Source organism: Trichechus manatus, unplaced genomic scaffold (genome assembly GCF_000243295.1).
Source record: "Trichechus manatus latirostris isolate Lorelei unplaced genomic scaffold, TriManLat1.0 scaffold00030, whole genome shotgun sequence".
Taxonomy (NCBI): domain Eukaryota; kingdom Metazoa; phylum Chordata; class Mammalia; order Sirenia; family Trichechidae; genus Trichechus; species Trichechus manatus.
The window spans coordinates 3,084,099-3,105,344 of NW_004443966.1; the positions used below are offsets into that span (position 1 = coordinate 3,084,099).

Consider the following 21,246-nt stretch of genomic DNA (forward strand, 5'->3'; position numbering starts at 1 on the left):
CTGTCCACGGCCCATAAATTATCACTGCGTAGATCATATTTACAGCCCACTGTGTGCAGTACCCTGAGCTATACTTGTCTTTAGTATGGAGATGTTTTACCAACATTGTTAGCCTTATCTAGCTAGGTAAGTTTAAAAGCAGGTGAATTGAACACCTGTGTTTATCTCCTTCTCAAAAACCCACTAAAACAATAGGAAAGGAATGAAAAGATGTTTAAGCCCACAAGGACAAAGAATGGCAGTGGGCCCTCAGCAGATGAGAGCTCCGAAGCAAATGGAGGTGTGATAATTGAGTTACAGAGTGATAGAAGCTTCAAAGAGAAAGTGGCAGCAGTGTGGAAATGGGGTGATTGGTCTGCAGAACTGCCGAGAGGCTCAGGAATGGAAGGCGCGGTTACTGTAGAGTGTAGGGGTGAGGGCCAAAGTCTAATGGTGGAGCATTTGGCTGCTAACCAAAAAGTCGGCAGTTTGAATCCACCAGCCACTCCTTGGAAACCCTATGGGGCAGTTCTACTCTGTTCTATAGGGTCGCTATGAGTTGGAATCGACTTGATGATAGCGGGTTTTTGGTTTGACCAGATGTTGGCAGCTCTGTGCTGCCGGATGCCAGGATTCTTGTCATCTGCTCTCTCCCTGCTGCTTCCCCCTACCCATTATGTGCAGAAAAAGGATAGGCACCCTTTGAGCATCGAGAGTGCTTTTCTTAAACCAAGTCCCCAAATTCCAGTTCTACCTTTATATAACAAAGGACCCCCCTTTCCACCAGTGCATCTGGGGGGGAAGACCTGTCCAGGCAATGTTCTTGGCAGTGTATTTAGATGTGAGAGCTCCAGAGGTAGGCTCCGTCCTGGAATTCTCTGAGGATATCCGATGGAACACATTTGGCAAAGGATGGAGGAATGCTCTTCAGATGAAAGATTGATACCTGTTAGGGGGATCAAGGCAATCCCTTCCCCTGGTATACCAAGCATGCTTAGAGCAGAAGAGGCTAGTTTTGAAAGCACACGGGGGAGGGTAGTTGAGAGCATGGAAATGGATGACCGCAGACTTGGATTCGAGTCCTGGCTCTGCCGTGTGGTTAGCTCTCAGGGTCCCTGTGTCCTTGTCTGACTGGAACAGTAGTAGCTTTGTCTCAGATCATGAGTGTGTGTGAGTTTGTTGCAACCATAACAATTCAGCGTGGATGTGAGTGACTGTTAAAGGCCTCATGTCCTTGAGGCAGTTTTCTCAGTGATACCGACGGTGGGTTTTGAGTGTTTCTTCTTTAATTGTTCAGTGTGTTTTAGCGTTTGAGACCGAGTGTCATGTCTTCTCTCTGCCACCCTGTACAGGTAGAGAAGTCACGTGAACTGTTACTGGTGTAGGTAGCAAAGAGAAGCCTGCGCTCCAGGGAAACGTGTGGCCCTCCACTCTGTAGAGGGTGATTTTAAAAAGAACCCTTCGCCTGCCAGGCAGGGACTTCCTATCATTGTCTCTCTTTTGGGTTCTTGCTTTTCCTCTTCCGCTGTTTTCTCTCTTCTTTGTAGTGATATTTCCCATGTACTGGAATTTTTTTTATTTACTTTTATTGCTCATTTCATTTTGCAGCCTGGCACCTGTCTTGATAAGAATGTCTGCTTCCTGTCTCCCTCAGGAGAGTCAAAGAGAATGGGATAAATTTGTCTAGGGTTTTGTGTTGTGATTTCATTGCTGTGACTCAGAGAGGGCTCCCACAGGGGAGGGCTACCCAAGAAAATAAATTACATTTGATTTTAAATAGAAAACCTTTGTAAATGGAGTCCTGAGGGAAAATCAAGACATTTAAATACTTTCCTGTCTTTTTTGCGATTTTTTTCTATGCGGACATCGGTTAGCCACCCAGATTGAAGTACAGGGGTTAATGTTCAACATTAGGTTAGTGTCTAGAGGTTAGTTTTGGGCAGTGCACTTTGGAGTAGGTTAATATTCAATGTAAAAGCACGGAGAAGAGTGTTGGTACATAAGAGAGTATTGAAGAGTTAATTACATCATTATTATTTCTGCAAACTAAGGAGGCACTCGTGTTGCGTGTGGGACAGCGGGCAAAGACGAGGGACCTCACCTTGATAGGGGGTGTAGGTGGAGGAAAACAGCCAGAACCGCTATTGTTGTTACTGGTGCAGGAGAAAGGATGGTGGGGAGGAACGGAAGTGATCCCAGAGGCTTGGGCCTAAAAAGCTGGCAACTGTGGAGCCCTGGTGACGCAGCAGTTAAGAGCTCAGCTACCAACAGGTTGGCGGTTCAAATCCACCAGCCGCTCCTTGAAAACCCTATGGGGCAGTTCTGTCCTTAGGGTCACTTTGAGTTGAAATCGACTCGACAGCAATGGGTTTGGTTTGTTTTTTTTGGTAGGAAGCTTTAAAGTGGTGTGTGTTGGGTGTTCTCTGAGATGATCTCTTGCAGTGTGATTCTGTGTAGGTTTCCCCTTCACCTGGAGTACTGCCTGAGCTGGGCCCTGGGGATGGTGTGTGCGTGTGTGCACGCGTGTATGGGCATTAATAACTCAAGGGGTTCTGGAGAGGAGAGGGGAAGGGAAAACAGGAATGTTTTCCCCCCTCTGGTTTTGATTCTCTTACCAGTATCTTTTCTGGCACTCCCAGGGCTAAGGAGTATTTCTGTATTTGGCAGCACTTGGCTTTTATTGAACACAGACCACACTTCTTCAACTACTCTTGCCACACCCTCAGAGACTCCGCTGTAACTCGGGACAATAGGCAGCTGCCAGAGGGGAAAATTACGTGGAAGGGAAAAACAAGTAATATTCTATAAAACTAGATAACGATCTAGCTCACAATTCTTTGAGCATGAATACCACATTATGCCTTTTTATTTGCATTCCCCCAGGCTTGCAAATATATCTCTTGAAGGAGGAAATAAATATAGCGAGAATTTCATGCTGGGGTTGGGGGCTCTTTTGGAAGTGGGTGGGTGGAGGGCAGCCAAGGGCAGCAACTAAGTTTTCAGTGACAAATAAAATTCCTTGCAAGAGTTGTCTTTACTCTGTTCTTTTGTTGGTCCACTCTGGTCAGGCTCCGTGCCTTCCATTCCAGCGACAAAGTTCTTGTCAAGGTCACCTTTGTTCCCCGGCTTGTCTAATGCAATGATTGCTTCTCAGCCCTAATCTTCCTCTACTTATTAACAACATTTGGCTGAACTGACCATGCCTTCCTTTTGAAGAGGTCCCTGGGTGCCACAAACAGTTTGCACTGGGCTATTAACCAAAAGGCTGGTGGTTGAACCCACTTAGAGGTGCTGCAGAAGAAAGGCCTGGTGATCTGCTTCCATTAAAAAAAAAAACAAACCCATTGCCATTGAGTTGATTCTGACTCATAGCAACCCTACAGGACAGGGTAGAACCACCCCACACGGTTTCCAAGGAGCGGCTGGTGGATTTGAACTGCCAGCGTTTTGGTTAGCAGCTGTGGCTCTTAACCACTGCACCACCAGCTCCTCTCCATAAATATTACAGCCAAGAAAACCCTAAAGAGCTCAGTTCTGAAGCACACGAGGTCTCCATGAGTTGGAATTGACTCTACGGCAGTGGGCTCCTTCCCTTGGCTTCTAGGCTGCCACGCTCTCCTGGTTTGCCTCCCACCCCGCTGGCTCCATCATCGTCCTTGCCTTCCCCTCTTCTTCCTGACATCTCGGTGTTGGAGTGGGAGCCCACAGAATCTCAGGTGGGTCTTGTTAAGTACAGACAGCGATTCCGTGAGTCTGGGGTGGGATTGGAGATTCTGCATTTCTTACCACCTCCCAGTTGATGCTGTTACTGCTGGCCCATGGAACACTTTGCTCAGCCGAGTGCTGGGGCTTTGTCCCCAACTTCTCCTCTGTCTATGTTTCTTCCTGGCTCTGCTTACCCAGTCCCTGACTTTAAATCACACCCCTACACTTACCGGAGACTTTCCACTCCACTAGGAACAAAATCCAGAGTCCTTACTGAGACCCACAAGACCCCCGTGACTTGGTTCCTGCCCACTTCTCTGCCCTCCTCTGCCTGCTTTCCACTGAGCTCCAGTCACATGGGCTCTCTTGCTGATGCTCCGGCTTGCCTAGCACGTTCCTCCCCCAGAGCCTTGACCTTGCTGTTCTCTCTGACTGGTGCCCGCACAGCTTGCAAAGATCTCAACATCTCCTTTCCAATCCAATGTTCCCCTCTCAGAGAGGGCTTCCTTGACCACCGAATGTAAAATGGACTCCCTCCTCTACCTCCCTACGTGCTTAACCTGCCTCATTTTCTCGTGGCCCTTGTCACTACGCGAGCTTCCTTGTTCATTATCCACCTCTCCCGCTGGAGTGTTGAGTTCCGTGAGGGACGGCCGGGCACAGCAATAGGCTCGTGGTAAGAATCTGTTAGTGACTGAGTGAGCTGCTGACCACATGATATCAGGGTGCTACCACTCAATTCCAGAAGACATTGGTGGTTCAGTGGTAGAATCCTTGCCTCTCACGCGGGGAACCTGGGTTTGATTCCTGGCCAGTGCACTTCACACGCAGCCACCATCCATCCGTCAGTGGAGACTTGCATGTTGCTTTGATGCTGAACAGGTCTCAGCAGGGCTTCCAGACTAAGATGGTCTAGGAAGAAACTCCCGGTCATCTACTTCTGAAAGCCCCACGGGTCACACTGATCTGATCCCCATGGAAATGGGGCAGGACCGGGCAGCATCAAGTTCCCACGTGTGTGGGGCCCTGAGACCAGGGCTGACTCTACGGCAGCTGACAGGAATCACTCGATTCGAATGCCTGTGCATATAATAGTTTGAATGTCAGGCTATATTATAGTATTTTAGTTTTCATGAACTACTGGAAAAGTTCTGAGGTGGACTGAACACATAAACGAGGCCGTCAGTATTCCGGCAGACTGTACAAATGAAGGTTGCATAGTGGTTTTAATAATCTTGCGGGAAAGTGAGGCATCGCATTGCTTCAGGTAACGTGTGTGTGATGGAAAGGTGAGAACCTGCACAGTATGGTTGATGTCTTCCAGTTTCACACGTCGCTTGGTGATTTAGCTTCAGCAAAATGAACGTGATCCTGCATATAAATTAATGTGAATTTGAATTCTGTTGGTTTCATAATTGTATTTAACATGAAGATCTGCTCTGGCTTTATGGTAACATAAGAACTATAATAGTTTTATATGTGTACATGGTCTAAGAAACATTAGTGAGCACTAAGGGTCTTGGAGAATTTTTTTTTTCCTTAAAGATATCTGTACGTCAGTATTTCGACAACTGTACGAGTGAAGATTCCGTAGTAGTTTGAATAAAATATATTTTATAATGATACAAGCTTTGAAGGACTAAAGTAGAAATTAAGCAGCGTTGAAGGTGTGGCGGAGGACACACCCAGGAAAACGTCTCAAGTTCTAAAAGTGCTTGTGAAAAGCTATTTTTAACAAAATAAGGAAGTATAGGTTCTGAGTGGGCGATTAAATTTTGGCATGCTTTGAAAAGAGTGAAATTTAAAAATATCCATGTTCATATGAATACAAAAGAATGTGCTGACCAACTCTCATAGGCTAAAATGTGTAATTTTTGTTTGTTTCCATAGTTGAAACCTCAGTTTCTGGTCAGGTTAAATGACTGAAATACGTCCTAAGTTGTGAAACTTCCTGGCTGGAGACAGCTGTGTAAAATAAAGATACTGAACTGTAGAGCAGAGGTAATGGAGTTGATGACGTCTGCTCCCCATTTACAGGGCTGGTTGTGAGAAGGTGTGCGGGTGGGACTTGCATTCAGGCTTCTGTCCCAGGCCTTAGAGAGCAGAGGAGGGGATTCAGCGCTTGTCCAGGCCTTAGAGAGCAGAGGAGGGGATTCAGCGCTTGTCCAGGCCTTAGAGAGCAGAGGAGGGGATTCAGCAGTTGGTCAGTGGGGTCCCAGAGGCAGACAGATTCTTGCTTTGAAAGGAGATGTGGGTGTTTTCTCTCCTACACACGTTTTATTTGCATGTGTGGGTTTGTTTATACCCTGTTTACTTCCGAGTGGGATTTGAGATGCTCATGATAGCAGGAGCAGCTATGGAGAGCTTTGAAGCTGGGGAGACTGGGCTAGAAGACAGTGGGAAGGAGGGCATGGGTGTGTGGGCATGGGCATGTGGGTGTGGGCGCGCGTGCGTGGGCGTGTGTGCGTGCACGTGTGTGTGTGCGTGCACGTGTGCATGTGTGCGTGTGTGCATGGGCGTGTGTGCGTGTGTGCATGGGCGTGTGTGCGTGTGTGCATGGGCGTGTGTGCGTGTGTGCATGGGCGTGTGTGCATGGGCGTGTGTGCATACACGTGTGCGTGCACTTGCTTGATTGCTTTAGAAATCAAGAAAGCAAGATAAAGACTACAGAAGTGCTTGGAATGTCTAAAAGAATGTCTAGTTACCTGAATCACTGGCGAGAACAGGATGCAGCGGGTTTGGGATGACCCCCCCTTCCTCTGTTTCCCACCCAGAGAATTCTGGAAGGAAGTTCGCATCGGGGAACGCGGGCCGTGGTGTCAGCAAATGTTAGAGCTGATAACTGGGCTTGAAACAGACCACCTGCTTTTACACATGTGGGAATCTGCTAGGTGTCTGTTTTGGAAGGTTTGTTTTTATTTTATTTTCTAATATTTTGGGTGACGGCACAGCGCTATCTTTATTTGTTTGGATAGTCGCTGATGCAGTATGGAGTAGATTTCTGTGAGCAAATCCAGGTGTATCATTTACTGTACCATCTTTCTGGGACCCACACAAACAACTGGCTCACACCCTCAGGACACTTGATTGCTTTGTGAATTGATGACCGTGGGGAGGTGGACGCTGCATGCTTGGACCCTTCCTGGGGCCTCTGGGTTTCTCCGTCACTTGGCCAAATTTGTGAATGATGTCAATTCCCTCACTCTTTTTCCTGCTGAGGACAAAGATGGACAAGTGTCCCTGGTTTGATCTCTTGTTCTGAGCGACCAAGGAGATACTTACATTGCAGAAAGCACAAAATACTTCAGAGGAGGATATTTAGCTCTGGAATTCACTTAGCAGAAATTCCCTTGGAGGAGGTTCCAGGGATTTGGGCTTGTTACAGCTGGCATTGTTGGAATTCCACAACACCCCTCAACTTCCCCTGAGAAATGCTTGATAACCCCCCGGGCCTGTTTTCTACTTTTGTAACACACCCACCTTGTGAATGTGGTTGTGGAGGCTGGAGGTGGGAAGAGAAGTGTAGCGCAGTGATGTTGTTGATCTAGTTATAAATAGTTAAACACTCCAGCTGGAGGTAGTGGTGTGACTGAAGGGTGGGCATAGGGGATCTGTTGTGGAACACCTTGACTTTTTTTTTTTACATTGCTCACATTTTAAAAGGGGATTCAGAGAGCTGTGTTCATTGAACCTGTCATATTTTTTCGTTCATTCCGTGCCTTACTATGGGTGGGACACCGTTTGGAGTGCTGGGACTATGCCCAGGAGGAAGGCCGGCGACATGTTAGCTGAGATGTGACAGTCAGGAGGCTGACTGTGGAGTGGGACGCAGTGACAGGTTTTGGTCCACAGCTGCTCAATTACCACGTGACAGAATTGTTCTGGATACTGTGGGAGGTGGAGAAATGAAGACCTGGTCCCTGCGCAAGAAAGAACTCTGGTCTTAGTTGTGGTTAGGTGCCATGGAGTTGGCTCCGACTCATAGCGACTCCACGTACAACAGAACAGAACACCGCCCGGTCCTGCGCCATCCTCACAATTGTTGTTACGCTTGAGCCCATTGTTGCAACCACCGTGTCAGTCCATCTCGTTGAGGGTCTCCCCCTCTTTTGCTGATCTACTTTACCAAGCATGATGTCCTTCTCCAGGGACTGGTCCCTCATGATAATGTGTCCAAGGTACATGAGACAAAGTCTTGCCATCTTTGCTTCTAACGAGTGTTTTGGTTGTACTTCTTCTAAGATTTGTTCGTTCTTCTGGCAGTCCACAGTATATTCGGTATTCTTCACCATCACCGTAATTCAAAGGCGTCGGGTCTTAGAGCTGGATCTAAACCCCGGCACAGCTCCTGACTCAGGTAAGAGACCTTGGGGGAAATTACTTAGCTCTCAGAGTTCCATCATCTCTAAAGTGGAGAAAATTGTATCCCCCACGCAAGGGTGTTGTGAAGATTGGATCAAAGGAGACTCCTGTTATCCATTGAGCACACAGCGTACGATTGACTCTTCCTGATCCCCCTATGGAGTCATCATTAATAATCTTCCTCTAGGCACGGAAAACACTCACAGAGGATGAAAACTTGTCCAGAGTTGGCGTTGGACCTGAGTCTGTCTGCTCCCCAAGCCCATGCATTGTACCTCTGTTTTCCTTTCCTGCTATTTTAATAAATTAGAGCTCTTAGGTTAGTCTCCTTTGTATCCTTTTAGGTATACTAAAGAGTACAGGACTGCTGCCCAGGGAAAGTCTGGCTTTTGACCCAGGAGCAAAGCCACAAACTTGAAATGCACGTGGGATTTTTATGATGTGCGTAACCTCCTAGTGTTCCCACTGTGGCATAGCTTCTCAGTGGTCTTATAGGGCTCCGGGACAGTCAGCGTTGGAGGACAGCTGGTAATGGTTCTGAGGATGTGATTGGTCTCAGGCAGTGTGAGTTCTGGTGGTGCAGGTGGGAGAGGTGGAAGGGTAGGGGCCAAGTTGTCATATGGTGGGAGAAGAAAAACGAAGAGTGGTTGGAAGCGTTAAATCTATTGGAGAAAAAATTTCTTCAGGGAGTGAGGGATAAGAGAAACAGCATTTTGAGAGCTCCAGAGATAAAAACACCTATGATAGAGTTTTAAAAAAATCTTTTTTGTATTTTAGTTTCTATTAGAGATCTATAGAGAGATAGGCAGTATATGAATTTTGTTTACTTCATTGCTCAAAAAACGTTGGCAGTTGGAAAGTACATTTTCCTGAGAGTTTGAAATTGAGAATTCTTTCACATGTTTTAAATTTATGTGCCAATGGAGCTGTTACTGCACTCCAAAGAATCTAATATCTCTTCGTTTTTGTTGATTCCTGAAAATAAACAAGAAGAAGTAATTAGCATCATGCTAAAACAGAGTTACGTTTTCTGAACATCTTTGCAGTCCCTGGATGCTGCACACGGTTAATGTGCGTGGCTGCTAACTGAAAGGCTGGAGATTTGACTCCACCCAAAAGTGCCTTGGAAGAAAGGCCTGGTGATCTACTTCTGAAAAATCAGCCATTGTAAACTCTGTGGAGCACAGTGACAGTCTAACACACGTGGGGTCACCATGAGTTGGAATCGATTTGAGGACAACTGGTCTGATCCTGTCCTCCCGGGTGTCTAATGGCAGAGAAAGGCCTTATTTGCTTTCAGTTTTCTGTGGAAGCTTAAGTATCAGTTTTTAGTTTTTCTAAAAACTCTCTTATGAGGAGAGTCCCACGAGCTAAAAGGCTCTCAGATCTTGTTTGTTTTCTGAAGATGGCTGCGATCTTTGGAGCTGGCAATATTTCTTCCGCCCTGCGCCTGGGAGTTGTGCCCCATTACTTGTCTTCAGAATTGCAAACTTTAATGACTTCCATAGCTCTGCCTTGCTGGGAGAGCCTTTAGGAATCCTTTCAAGGGGTCGAAAGGATGAGTAGCACATCTTAAGTATTTTTTGGGTGTGAAGTCTGTATTTTTTTCAGAGAGTGTGAGGAGTGTAAAATACCAGTCACTGAGTTTAGAAACTCAAGTTGAGAACATAAGCCCGGTAAACTAAGCAGTAGTGTATGCGCACATCAGTCAAGGAAGGAGAAGTGGGATCAGAAACAAACAGCAGCTGAACAGGGATTGACGTGGTGGAGACCCCGTCCCTGGGGAAGGGAAGGAGGTGGCTCCCGGAGCTGAAGTGCTGGGCTCCTGGCAGAAGGCCAGCATGGTGGCTGCGCTCCTGGGGCGCAGCGGAGTGTGGCCAGACTTGTCCAGTGACCCCACTTTCATGCTCCTGGTTGATTCTGCAAGTCTCCAACTCTAGTGTAGAACGAACCTTCGTACAGGCTCGTCTTGTCTTCTTTGCCACTATCCTTTTTGTATGTGGTGGGTTTAGGGGGGAGGGGAAACACTTAGTATTAAAAATTTAATGTTTTTCTCCAAACAAAAATGTTAGTTGCCATGGTAAAGATATTTACAGAGATTCAAACAATACTGAACAGTGTAAAGGAGATAGCAACTCCGCTTTTGTTTTCAGACTTCAAAGTTTATTTTTGAAAAATTTTTCCCCAGGGAGTTCTGAAGGCTTGACTGTGTGTGAAGACATTTCCTTTGAAATTGTAAAAGCTTGGTCTGTTTCCTGCCTTTGCACTGCAGGCCACATAGGTAGACAGACAGACAGACAGCATACAAAGTAAAGTTTAGGCAAGGCTGCCTCTTATGTCATATTTGAGAATACGTTGAAACTGTGTCCATTTATCTTAGGTTTCCCACACTGTGATTTGTCAGTTGTATTGCGCGGGGGCTCTAATATAGATATTCCCACACAAAGTTCATGTCCTCCCACCAGCCCTACAAACAAGTCCTTTAGAAGTACACATTTGGTCCACTGTTGATCTTGTGGTTATCATTAGACAAGCAATGACCTCCCTCTGAACGAGGCAGCTGCAGGTTCCACTCGGGGGAAATGCCGTTCTGGTTTGTGGCTTACTTCTAATTTCCTGGAGTGAAGCTCAAGACTGCACTTCGGCTCCTTAGTTTCCTACCCTTGTTTTAGGTGTTCTTTTAAATGACTTGTACGAAAAAATAGAAGAATTCATGAAAACAAACATATAACGGAGTCCGTCCTCCATGCCAAGTAGTATGCTGGGTGCTTGGGCCACCCTGGGCCTGGCTGGTGGGGTGTTACCCGCCAGAGGGAAGGGCCAGGGTTCACACGGCCCGGCTGCATTTTCTCGGTAGCCGTCACGACCTCTGGAATGGCTGATGAATATTCTTCCAGGACTTGGAGGTGCCCCTGAAGATTCAAGTGGTGAAGGGGGGTGTGTGGACCCTCATTATGTGACTGATCTCGTTGCTCAGCTGATAACATGTGATGGTCCAGGAAGAGGCCATGTTTCTATCTGACATTGGTTCATTGCTCTTTCAAGAGTTTAGCCCTTCGTTCTTATTCACAAACACACTCATTGATCTCACTAACTAAAGCAATTATCATCATTTAGCAGCCTTTTCCAAAAACATTATTTCCACTCCACAACACCATTTTTATTTGCCAAGTGCCACAATGTTGCATCCTGGCAATCGATCAGCATTCACTGCCAGATTATGTAAGCCCCTGGTTGGGTTTTACCCCTGACTGAGCAAGCGTGTCTGTCGTGCCTTATGGTCGTGACACAGCCCAGTGTCTGAAAATGGGGAACAGCTGCCCTTAAATTCATTCATTAATTCAGTGTTTACACTTTGATTGGGAAGGAAATCCACATATGCTTAAGACAGCAGTGCCCAGCTGGGAAATGTCATTCTGGGAAAATATTAAAGTTTGTTGTCAAGGAAATGTAAGTTGTGGGCATTTCGTGAAGTTCAGACATGCAGATTAATTTACCAACAGGGAACTAAGACTGTAATCCATCAACGTGACCTTATTCTAAGACTGAATTATAATTATCATTATTATACGGGTAGTAGAAGCAGCTAATGAAAAAAGACTATAAAGCCCTAGATGAGAATCTTATTGATCGATATTAGGAGAAATATTTTTATCAGAAAGTCAGTGTAGGCTAAGAAGACCTTATCGGTAAGAAAAGTAATCTCCCTGCACTTAGTAAGTAAATACAACCAAAAAAGAGTACCCCAGTGAATAAATTTGCTTGTAGAGAAGCTCCTCTATTTGGAAAATATTTGTTATAAACTATAATAAATATGAACACTTTTGGAGATCCAGAATAAAAGCATGTCAGTGCTGCTTGGAAACGAGGATCAAGACACTCAGTGATTTTTGTGGTCTTCAGTCTAAGGCACATTTACTATACGTGTAGTTAGTATTGAGGTGTTTTGCAAGCATTGTTAGCCTTATCTAGCTAGGTAAGTTTAAAAGCAGGTGAATTAAACACCTGTGTTTATCTCCTTCTCAAAAACCCACTAAAACAATAGGAAAGGAATGAAAAGATGTTTAAGCCCACAAGGACAAAGAATGGCAGTGGGCCCTCAGCAGATGAGAGCTCCGAAGCAAATGGAGGTATGATAATTGAGTTACAGAGTGATAGAAGCTTCAAACAGAAAGTGGCAGCAGTATGGAAATGGGGTGATTAGTCTGCAGAACTGCTGAGAGGCTCAGAGTGTAGGGTGTAGGGAGTAGGGGTGAGGGCCAAAGTCTAGGCAATTATTTAAGGTAATTGAGAACAATTATTTGAGAACTGGAGAAATTAGACCTCCAGTTTCGCCTCTCCATGCTGGACGTCTGGTCAACTACACATCCCTGTCCCTCTTGCTTATCACGGCAGAAGACTAGAGGTCTGTTCTATGGAAAAATTGAAGAGGAATAGTGTTGGAGGATGGGTGTGGGTGATTGACATGGCATTGAATGACAGCCGGGACCTCCAGTGCTCTTCCCCCTGCTCTTGTCTCAGGCCAGCAGACAGGTGATTGCCACCCCAGCAATGTATTAGAGGATTACTTTCTTGGGAAACTGAACAGCTCCAGAAAACACATGCCACCAGATACTGAAATTTGCTGGTCCTTCAGTGGAAAGCTTGGCACTCTGGTTTCTGCATTTATTGAAGCTCACCAGCTAATGAGCCCTCTTTATACATACAGAGCCTCCATTCTGCTTTAGGACTTCCCTCTTAAATAGGAGTCAGGCAACCAAGAACCACCAGTCACATGGAGTCATATTGGAAAAATTGTCAACATGAAAGACAGGGAGCAAAGCAAGTAATAAGAAGAAATCTTGAAGAAGATAGAGATTTTGCAGAAAGCAGACAACATTTTTTGAAAAGGTTATTAAGATTCTCAGAGCAAAAGAAGATACTACATTTCTAGAATAAGAACAGTACATTTCTAGAATAAAAACAGCATTTATGAAATACGACAATTGGAGAACCTTGGAAGTTACAAATCCAATAGTTGAGATTTTATAAAAGTTGAGGTTACATCTTTCAAAAAATAGAACACAAGAGTTGAAAAATAGAAGAGTAAAGAAATAAGAAAACTTGAAAATCAGTCGAGAAGATTCAGCCTTACCAACGTAGGAGATTCAGAAAACAGGAACAGAAAAAGAATAGAAGAGCATTACCGCAGTAATAATACAAGAACGTTTCAAGAACAAAAGACATAAATTTCTGCATTGGAAGAGTATGCAAAGTGCTCATGATGTTTATTTTGAAATACCCACACCCGGGTGTGTCATTGTGAAAGGTCAGAAGATCAGGGATAAAATAAAGGTCCCAGCACTTTTCTGAGAAAAGCAAACAGGTCACACACAAAAGAAAGGATATCATAATAGCACCAGAATTCTTAACAGCATCCCTAAAAGCTAGAAGATAGTAGAGCAATACTTGTTTCAAAAATCGGAGGAAAAATTATTTCTAACCTAGATTTTATATCCAGCTAGACTATCAATCAAAAGTAAGCATAGAATAGAGACATTTTCCAAAATACAAGGACTCCAAAATTTTACTCACTTAGATCTTTTATTAGAAAGCCACTTGAGGTGTGCTGGACCAATTAGGTAAACTAAGAAAGGTGAAGACATGGGGTTCAGAAAACAAGATAGCAGCCAAAGAAAGAGAGCCTTAGACCCTAAAACAGGGCAGGAGGATGAAGGGCTGCAGGAGTGAGGTTACCAGGGAGAAGACTGCCAATTTATTTGATATTTTGATCATTTGAAAATTAATACTGGTGAAGAGCCCCGCTGGCTCAGTGGTTAAGCACATGGCTGCTAACTAAAAGGTTGGTTGTTCCAACTAACCAGCTGCTCTGCGTGAGAAAGTTGTGGCAGTCTGCTTCTGTAAAAATTGTTGTTTGTTAGGTGACATCCGGTTGGTTCCAACTCATAATGACCCTGTGTACAACAGAGTGAAACACTGCTCGGTCGTGTGCCATTCTCACAATCGTTACTATGTTTGAACTTGTTGCAGCCACTGTATCAATCCATCTCGTTGAGGGTCTTCTTCTTTTTTGATGACCCTCTACTTTACTAAGCATGATGTCCTTCTTCAGGGCCTAATCCCTCCAGATAAGATGTACTTTTTCCGGGACAGATTTGTTCGTTCTTCTGGCAGTCCATGGTATATTCAGTATTCTTCGCCAACATCATAATTCAAAGGCATCAGTTCTTCTTTGGTCTTCCTTATTCATTGTCCAGCTTTTGCATGTATACGAGGTGTTTGAAAATACCATGACTTTGGTCAGGTGTACCTTAGTCCTCAGAGTGATATCTTTGCTTTTTAACACTTTAAAGAGATCTTTTGCAGCAGATTTGTCCAGTGTAATACGTCATTTGATTTCTTGACTGCTGCTTCCATGGGCATTGGTTGTAGGTCTGAGTAAAATGAAATCCTTGACAACTTCAGTCTTTTCTCTGTTTATCATGATGTTGCTTATTGGTCCGGTTGTGAGGATTTCTGTTTTCTTTATGTTGAGGTGTAATCCATACTGTAGGCTGTAGTCTTTGATCTTCATCAGTAAGTGCTGCCCCGTTTTTCTTCATAGAGTCCAGTTTCTCGGATTGTTTTCTCAGCATACAGATTGAATAAGTATGGTGAAAGAACATAACTCTGACGCACACCTTTCCTGATTTTAAACCACTCAGTATTTCCTAGTTCTGTTCAAACGACTGTCTCTTGGTCTATGTACAGGTTCTGCATGAGCACAGTTAAGTGTTCTGGAATTCCCATTCTTTTCACAGTGTTATCCATAATTTGTTATGATACACACAGTCGACTTGGAAACCTAATGGGGGAAATTCTACTCTGTCCTGTAGAGTCACTATGAGTTGTAATTTGACTCCACGGTGATGGGTTTGGGTTTGGTTTATATAGAAAACTAGAAAAGTCCAAAAAAGTAGTCAATTATTAGCTCTAAAAAAGCTAAACGTTATGTAAGAAAGGAAAGATCACCATAGTATACAGCCTGGCTCTTTGGTGAACAATACTTATATCGTCTTAATGATACAAACTATTGGCTCTAGATGTTACTATCGACAGGTTAGTGAAATGAGAAATAGGATGTATACACAGTGTATCATTTACCATAACAGGAAGTTAATAGCTGTGTAAAACTGATAAATCAAGAAGTTGCAGTCTGCCATGTGATTTAGCAACATGGAGTAAGTACTAGAAGAAACAGCTAAAATTTGCAAGTGGCTGCCTTTGGGGACTGTGATGGGATCTGCGAAGGTGTGGAGCTCAAGAGTACAGGTTTTTATTATGTCTTATGTTCCTGTAATTAAAAATTAAATGATTTTAAAATGTTAGTATAATTCTGATGAAAATGAAAGTAGACATAATGAAATAATTGGAATTGGTGAGATAATGATGAATCTGTACCTCTCCGAGTTGGGTCTCACCAGTAAAAGGGGGGATGATGATATTTTAAACCAAAAGTCAGTTCTGACTCATAGCGACCCTATAGGACAGAGTAGAACTGCCCTATATGGGTTCCTAGGCTGTGATCTTTATGGAAGTCAACTGCCACATCTTTCTCCTGCGGAGTGGCTGGTGTGTTCCAACCGCTGACTTTTTGGTTAACAGCCAGGCACTTCAACCACTGTACCACCAGGGCTCCTTGATGATATCTTACAGCTGAAAAAATAACCACCAAGACAAAGTGACAACCTCATGCTAATAGTGGGAGACTGATGTACCCGGGAATCCCCAAAACAAATGGGAAAGACAAAATAAGTAAGAACGTGCTATAAGTAGTTGGTAAGGTCGTATGAATGTTATTTTGAATGCCATCCCCTAAAATGGAGACTACAGCCAGCAGCCACAATACATGGACAAAAATTGTCCTTATATTTGCCCACAAAGGAAACCTCAATAAATTTGTAAAAGATGAAGTAGTAGAGACTTCCTTTTCTGACCTATTACAATAAAACTAGAAATTAACAGCATATAGAGACAAAGACCCTCCAAATCAAAACAAAACAAAACAAAAAACCCAAAATACTTGATATGAAAAAAACTTTATCAAGAACAACTCTTGGGTCAAAGAAGAAATCAAATCAAAAGTCGAAACTATCTAGGAAATAATAGAAACATTGCTGGGATAGAAAATGTTGGCTGCCTTCACAATGTCTGTTCTCTTTTTTCTTACTAATGTTGATTTTTGTTAAGAGTGGCAATGTTCAGCTAAAAAACATTTTCCCAGCCTCCTTTGCCAGTAGGGGTGGCCATATGATTAAGTTCTGACCAAGATGATATAAGAGATTATTGGTGGATGGGGCCCCAGGAAAGCTCTTTAAAAAGAATGTTGGCTCGGCTTCTGATCTGAGCCTTATGCGTATGTGTTGCTGGAGCAGCCATCTTGTGATTATTCGGTATCTAAAGCAGAGAAAAAGCAACAACAACAAAAAAGGAAACCCGTTGCCGTTGAGTTAGCAGCTGCGCTCTCAACCACCGCACCACCAGGGCTCCCTTAAGGTATCTAGTACATGCTAAAGATGGACAAGTGGACAGATAAAAGAGGGGTTCCTTTTAAGTCTCATGGGGTCACGCAGCCCTGCACTTACAACCTCTGAGGGGAAAAAAATCCTAACTCATCTAAGCTGCTATTTTGGGTCTCTTTGTTGGTAGGAAACAATATAATTCCTAACTGACACAGTTATATATCACGATTTATGGGATATAATTAAGGAATGAAAATAAACAAAGCATCCAAGTCAAGAAATTAGATGCAGAACAACAAAATAAAATGGAAGAAAGTAAAAGGAAATAGAAAGTCAAAGTAGAAATCAATAAATTAGAAAATAAAAAAAAAAAAGGACAAATCTAAATCTAAGAGCTGGGTCATTAGGAGAACAACAGTTTAAAAACTAAATATATATGTACATGCATACACACATATTGTACTAGCTAGGAATCAAGAAAAGGAAGGAGAAAGCACAAACAAACCAAACTAGGTTATGAGAATTAGTAACAGATACTGAGGAAATGAAATGACTTATGCTTTGCAAAACTCTGTGCAAATACATTTGAAAATGTGGATCCCATAGGTGAGTTTCTTGGAAAATATGCTACACGAATGGCCCCACAATAGAAAGAAAACTTGAGAAGGCGTCTAATAGCAAAAGAATTGAGACAGCTGTTATTTGTGACCGGTTGGTGGTGTTCTTTTTGGGTCTTTGTCGTTGTTTTCTCGTAGTGGTAGAAATGAATTTCTGGCGAGGACACCTCAGAGCGTGGCCACTAGGGTGGGCGTCCTGCCTGGTGATCTCTGTGCGGGCCTGTGACCAGGACGGCCCACAGCCAAATGGTGAAGGCAGTGATTCTTGGCATCATGGCCCATCACCAAATAAAGAGTCCTGCGTCTTCAGTGTTTTACCACATTTTTCAGGTCAATAGACTACCTGAACTTCTTTGGTAAGAAAAAAAGATTGAAAATTATTTTTGATCATTTCCTTTCACTGACCGTCTAACTAACAAACACTAAAGTACAAATATTTTAAACATTAATATCCAAATAAAAAAGTGTTAAAGATTCTAAAGCAGGATTGTGTGTAAAAAAAAAAAAAAAAAGACTAAATGTGTTGTTTTAACGAGAACATTAAAAGTGTAAGAAGAGAGAAAAATGGTGAGCATTGGAATTCCTCAACTCTTAATTATTTTCATGGAAAAGTACCTGGTTCCCAAATGCTAGTAACTGAAATATCCTACTGGTTAAAAATAAATAGCATAAAGTGTGAGGAAACCAACTAAGAAAAAAAAAGCAGACAAGTGGTGGCTGGGAAGCAGATGTGGATCTCTGGCATGGAAGGTGAGAATTCTACCGTGGAAACACCGCTGTCCTCTCACAGAGGCATGCTAGAAACAGAATAATGAAGTTATGCCAAAGGCATCAGGTCGTTACACTGGCCACCTACCATAAGGTCAGGGTTCAAGCCCTCTGATGGCAAAGACTGTGGTCCCGTGGGCTCAGGGGCGTCCAGAAAGGCCTGTTTGTACAAGTCGGGAAGGTGCCATCCAGCCTTTGGTTCTGCAGCGTCCTTGATGTTTTTTGAAGTGTTTTTTTTTCGTGGACGTTTCCCCTCATACTTGTTATAATCTTCATTTAAACTGATGTGATTCTAACTTAATAGCCTCTTTCTATCCCATCTTTTCCTGTTAGCTGAAGCAGTGAGCCATGGAGCTGTATTTGGGTGAATATCAACATGTGCAGCAGGAATATGGCGTCCATCTGAGACTTGCAAGCGAAGAAGCCAAAAGATCAAGGAACTCCCAGCACTCTAAGGCAGGCTCCTATGGCGTCAGTATTAGGGTGCAGGGAATTGATGGCCACCCCTACATAGTCCTGAATAACGCGGAGCGGTGTCTGGCAGGCGCATCTTTTTCTGAAAACGGACCATCATTTCCGTCTCCAGCGGTAAATAACCTGCCTCTGCATTCCAGCAACCGGTCTGTGCTGGAGGAGAACGATGCGGAGGAATTGCAGCTCCCAGAAAACCCGTACGCCCCGCCCGGTCCAGTTAGGAACTTGAAACAAGCCACTCTGTATGAGGGCAGGAACGGAGTTGTGGAGCAGAAAGACAGGCCAGTGAAGCCGCCTCCCGTGCTCAACTTGGAGAGACACCCAGGGCTTTTGCAGCCTTACGACCCTGAGAAGAATGAGTTGAACTTACAAAACCACCCACCTCCCGCGGGTAATTGGCTAAAAACATTAACAGAAGAGGATCCCAACGATAAGAAGCCTTGGACTTGCTTTCCCGAACCCAGCAATTCCCAGCCACCCACTAGCCCTGCCCTGGAAGACCCAGCAAAACCCACTGTGACAGCCATTCGTTTATGCAGCTCCCTCGTCACAGATGACCCCAAGAAGCAGACGTCAGTGTGTGTAGATGTTCAGAGCTGCACCAAGGAGGGGGCGGCCGAGGGGACGCTTTCCGCTGGTGGGAGGCTGCCTACCGCCCACGGCCCACACACCCGCCCTGAATCCAAGAAAACCAGGCCAGACGTTCTTCCCTTCCGGCGACAAGATTCAGCTGGCCCGGTGCTGGATGGGTGTCGGTCACGGAGGTCCTCCTCCTCCTCGACAACCCCCACTTCGGCCAACTCCCTGTACAGATTTTTACTTGACGATCAGGAAGGTGCCATCCATGCTGACAATGTGAATCGTCATGAAAATAGAAGGTATATCCCCTTCTTGCCAGGAACCGGGAGGGATATTGACACGGGATCCATTCCCGGTGTGGATCAGTTAATTGAAAAATTTGATCAAAAACCCGGGCTTCCGAGAAGTGGAAGGTCTGGGAAGCGAAACAGAATCCATCCAGATGATAGGAAGAGGTCCAGAAGTGTGGATAGTGCCTTTCCATTTGGTCTGCAGGGGAACTCAGAGTACCTGAGTGAGTTTAGTCGCAACCTGGGTAAGTCAAGCGAACACCTCCTGCGACCATCCCAGGTGTGCCCGCAGAAACCGCCCGCTCACGAGCACCGGGGGAAGCAGAGTGTGGGCCGAACCTTTGCGAAGCTGCAGGGGGTGACTCAGGGCGCTCAGAGTGTTGCCCCCAGGCCCCCCCAGCAGAACAAAGACAAGGACGTTCAACAAGACAAAGGCAGTCAGAGGAGGGCCTTGATGGGTGGGTCCTCCCTCCCAGCACAGAAGAAGAAGAAGGAGGAGGAAGTCAAAACAACCACTGCAACACTGATGTTGCAGAATCGGGGGGTAGCGACTTCGCCTGATTCTGGGGCCAAGAGAATATCAGTGACGACATTCCCATCCACCTCACATCCTCAGGTAATACTACTGGCATTTTTTTTCCCCCTCTGAAATGATTTAAATGATATACTCATGCTGCAGGAGGCTGTAGGAATACATGTCCTTGATTTTTAATCAGTAATGGCACAACTGATTTTCTAGGGTTTTCTTTATAGATTACGTCCTGCTGACAGTTGCATGGTTTCCTTGTTATTGTGGCATCGAGTCGATTCCGACTCATAACGAGACCCTATGTGACAGAGTAGAACTACCCCATAGGGTTTCCTAGGCTGCAGTCTTGATGGGAGCAGATCGCCAGGTCTTTTCCCACGGAGCCAATGGTGAGTTCAAACCACTGGCCTTTCGGTTAGCAGCCGAGCACTTCACCACTGTGCCACCAGGGCTCCTTTATGGTTTCCTAGATTAACCCAAATACAGCTAGATTTCCTTTGTCATCTTCTCTGTAAAGTAACTCGTCAGACACTATAGAGAGGCCTGGTTTTTCCATCTGAATACGTGTGAAACTGCAAAGTACGAAGAATTTGTTTCCACACGGAGGTTCAATGCTCAGTTTGCGTGGATATACAGAATTTCCTCATGAAATTGAGCGACTGGGTTAATTTCTGGGCTGAGAAATTGGGTTAATCCTGAAGCGATGGCATTTAACTGGCACATTTAATGTACTGGTAGCAACAATAACAGCCATGGTAAAATGACGGTAATTTTGTAAGTGCCAGGCCTGGCCTGCCGCTTCTTACAGGCTCACACCGACCCTGTGAAGACCGGAGCTGTTCTCCTCAATTCTCAGGTGAGGAAAGTGAGGTGAGGGGAGCTCAGCCAGTGGCCCAGGGCCACGCAGCTGATCAGGGGTGGAGCTGGCTGTCTTAGGATCCCTCCAGGAGGAATCATTTCTGGAAAGCAGGAGCGTGTGTGGGAACCTCTGCTTCGGGGTTTTGCCTTCTTCCTGGAAAGGTACTCCTGTGATCTAATAACGGATGTTGTGTTCCAGGCCACACCGGACCTGTTAAAAGGCCAGCAAGAGCTCAGTCAACAAACCAACGAGGAGACTGCCAAGCAGATACTTTACAATTACCTCAAAGAAGGGTCAGTAGTTTCCCTTAAAGCAGCACAGTATTGTAATTCCTGGTGGTGGGCTTTATCTCCTCCTCTGAGTCCTTACATTTTGCCCACTCCCTCCTGTCCTGTGTGAGCCTTTGGGGGATAAGTGTCAACAGATGGAGTTTCCATAACACCATTTAAGGCCCGGGAGGGGGAGTGGGGACGGGAGTGTAGGAGAGATACTTTAAAAATTAAAAATGAATATATTATTAAAATGACCTTTTACTGCCCTGGTGGCGCAGTGGTTAAAAGCTCAGCTGCTAACCAAAAGGTTG

At 44.7% G+C, this 21,246-nt stretch overlaps 1 protein-coding gene across 2 annotated transcripts in view; it reads left to right on the forward strand.

The window, feature by feature from the left end:
- Positions 1-21,246, forward strand: part of CGNL1 (cingulin like 1) — a 180,538-nt gene that overhangs the window by 43,291 nt on the left and 116,001 nt on the right. The window contains exons 2-3 of one of the 2 annotated variants that reach the window (XM_023729667.1): positions 18,266-19,891; positions 20,862-20,956. In XM_023729667.1, coding sequence (XP_023585435.1) covers positions 18,281-19,891; positions 20,862-20,956 — 1,706 coding nt within the window. In that variant the 5' untranslated portion in view covers positions 18,266-18,280. Of the gene's footprint in view, positions 1-18,118; positions 19,892-20,861; positions 20,957-21,246 lie in introns of those variants that run through there. The other variant, XM_023729668.1, reaches the window with a different exon arrangement.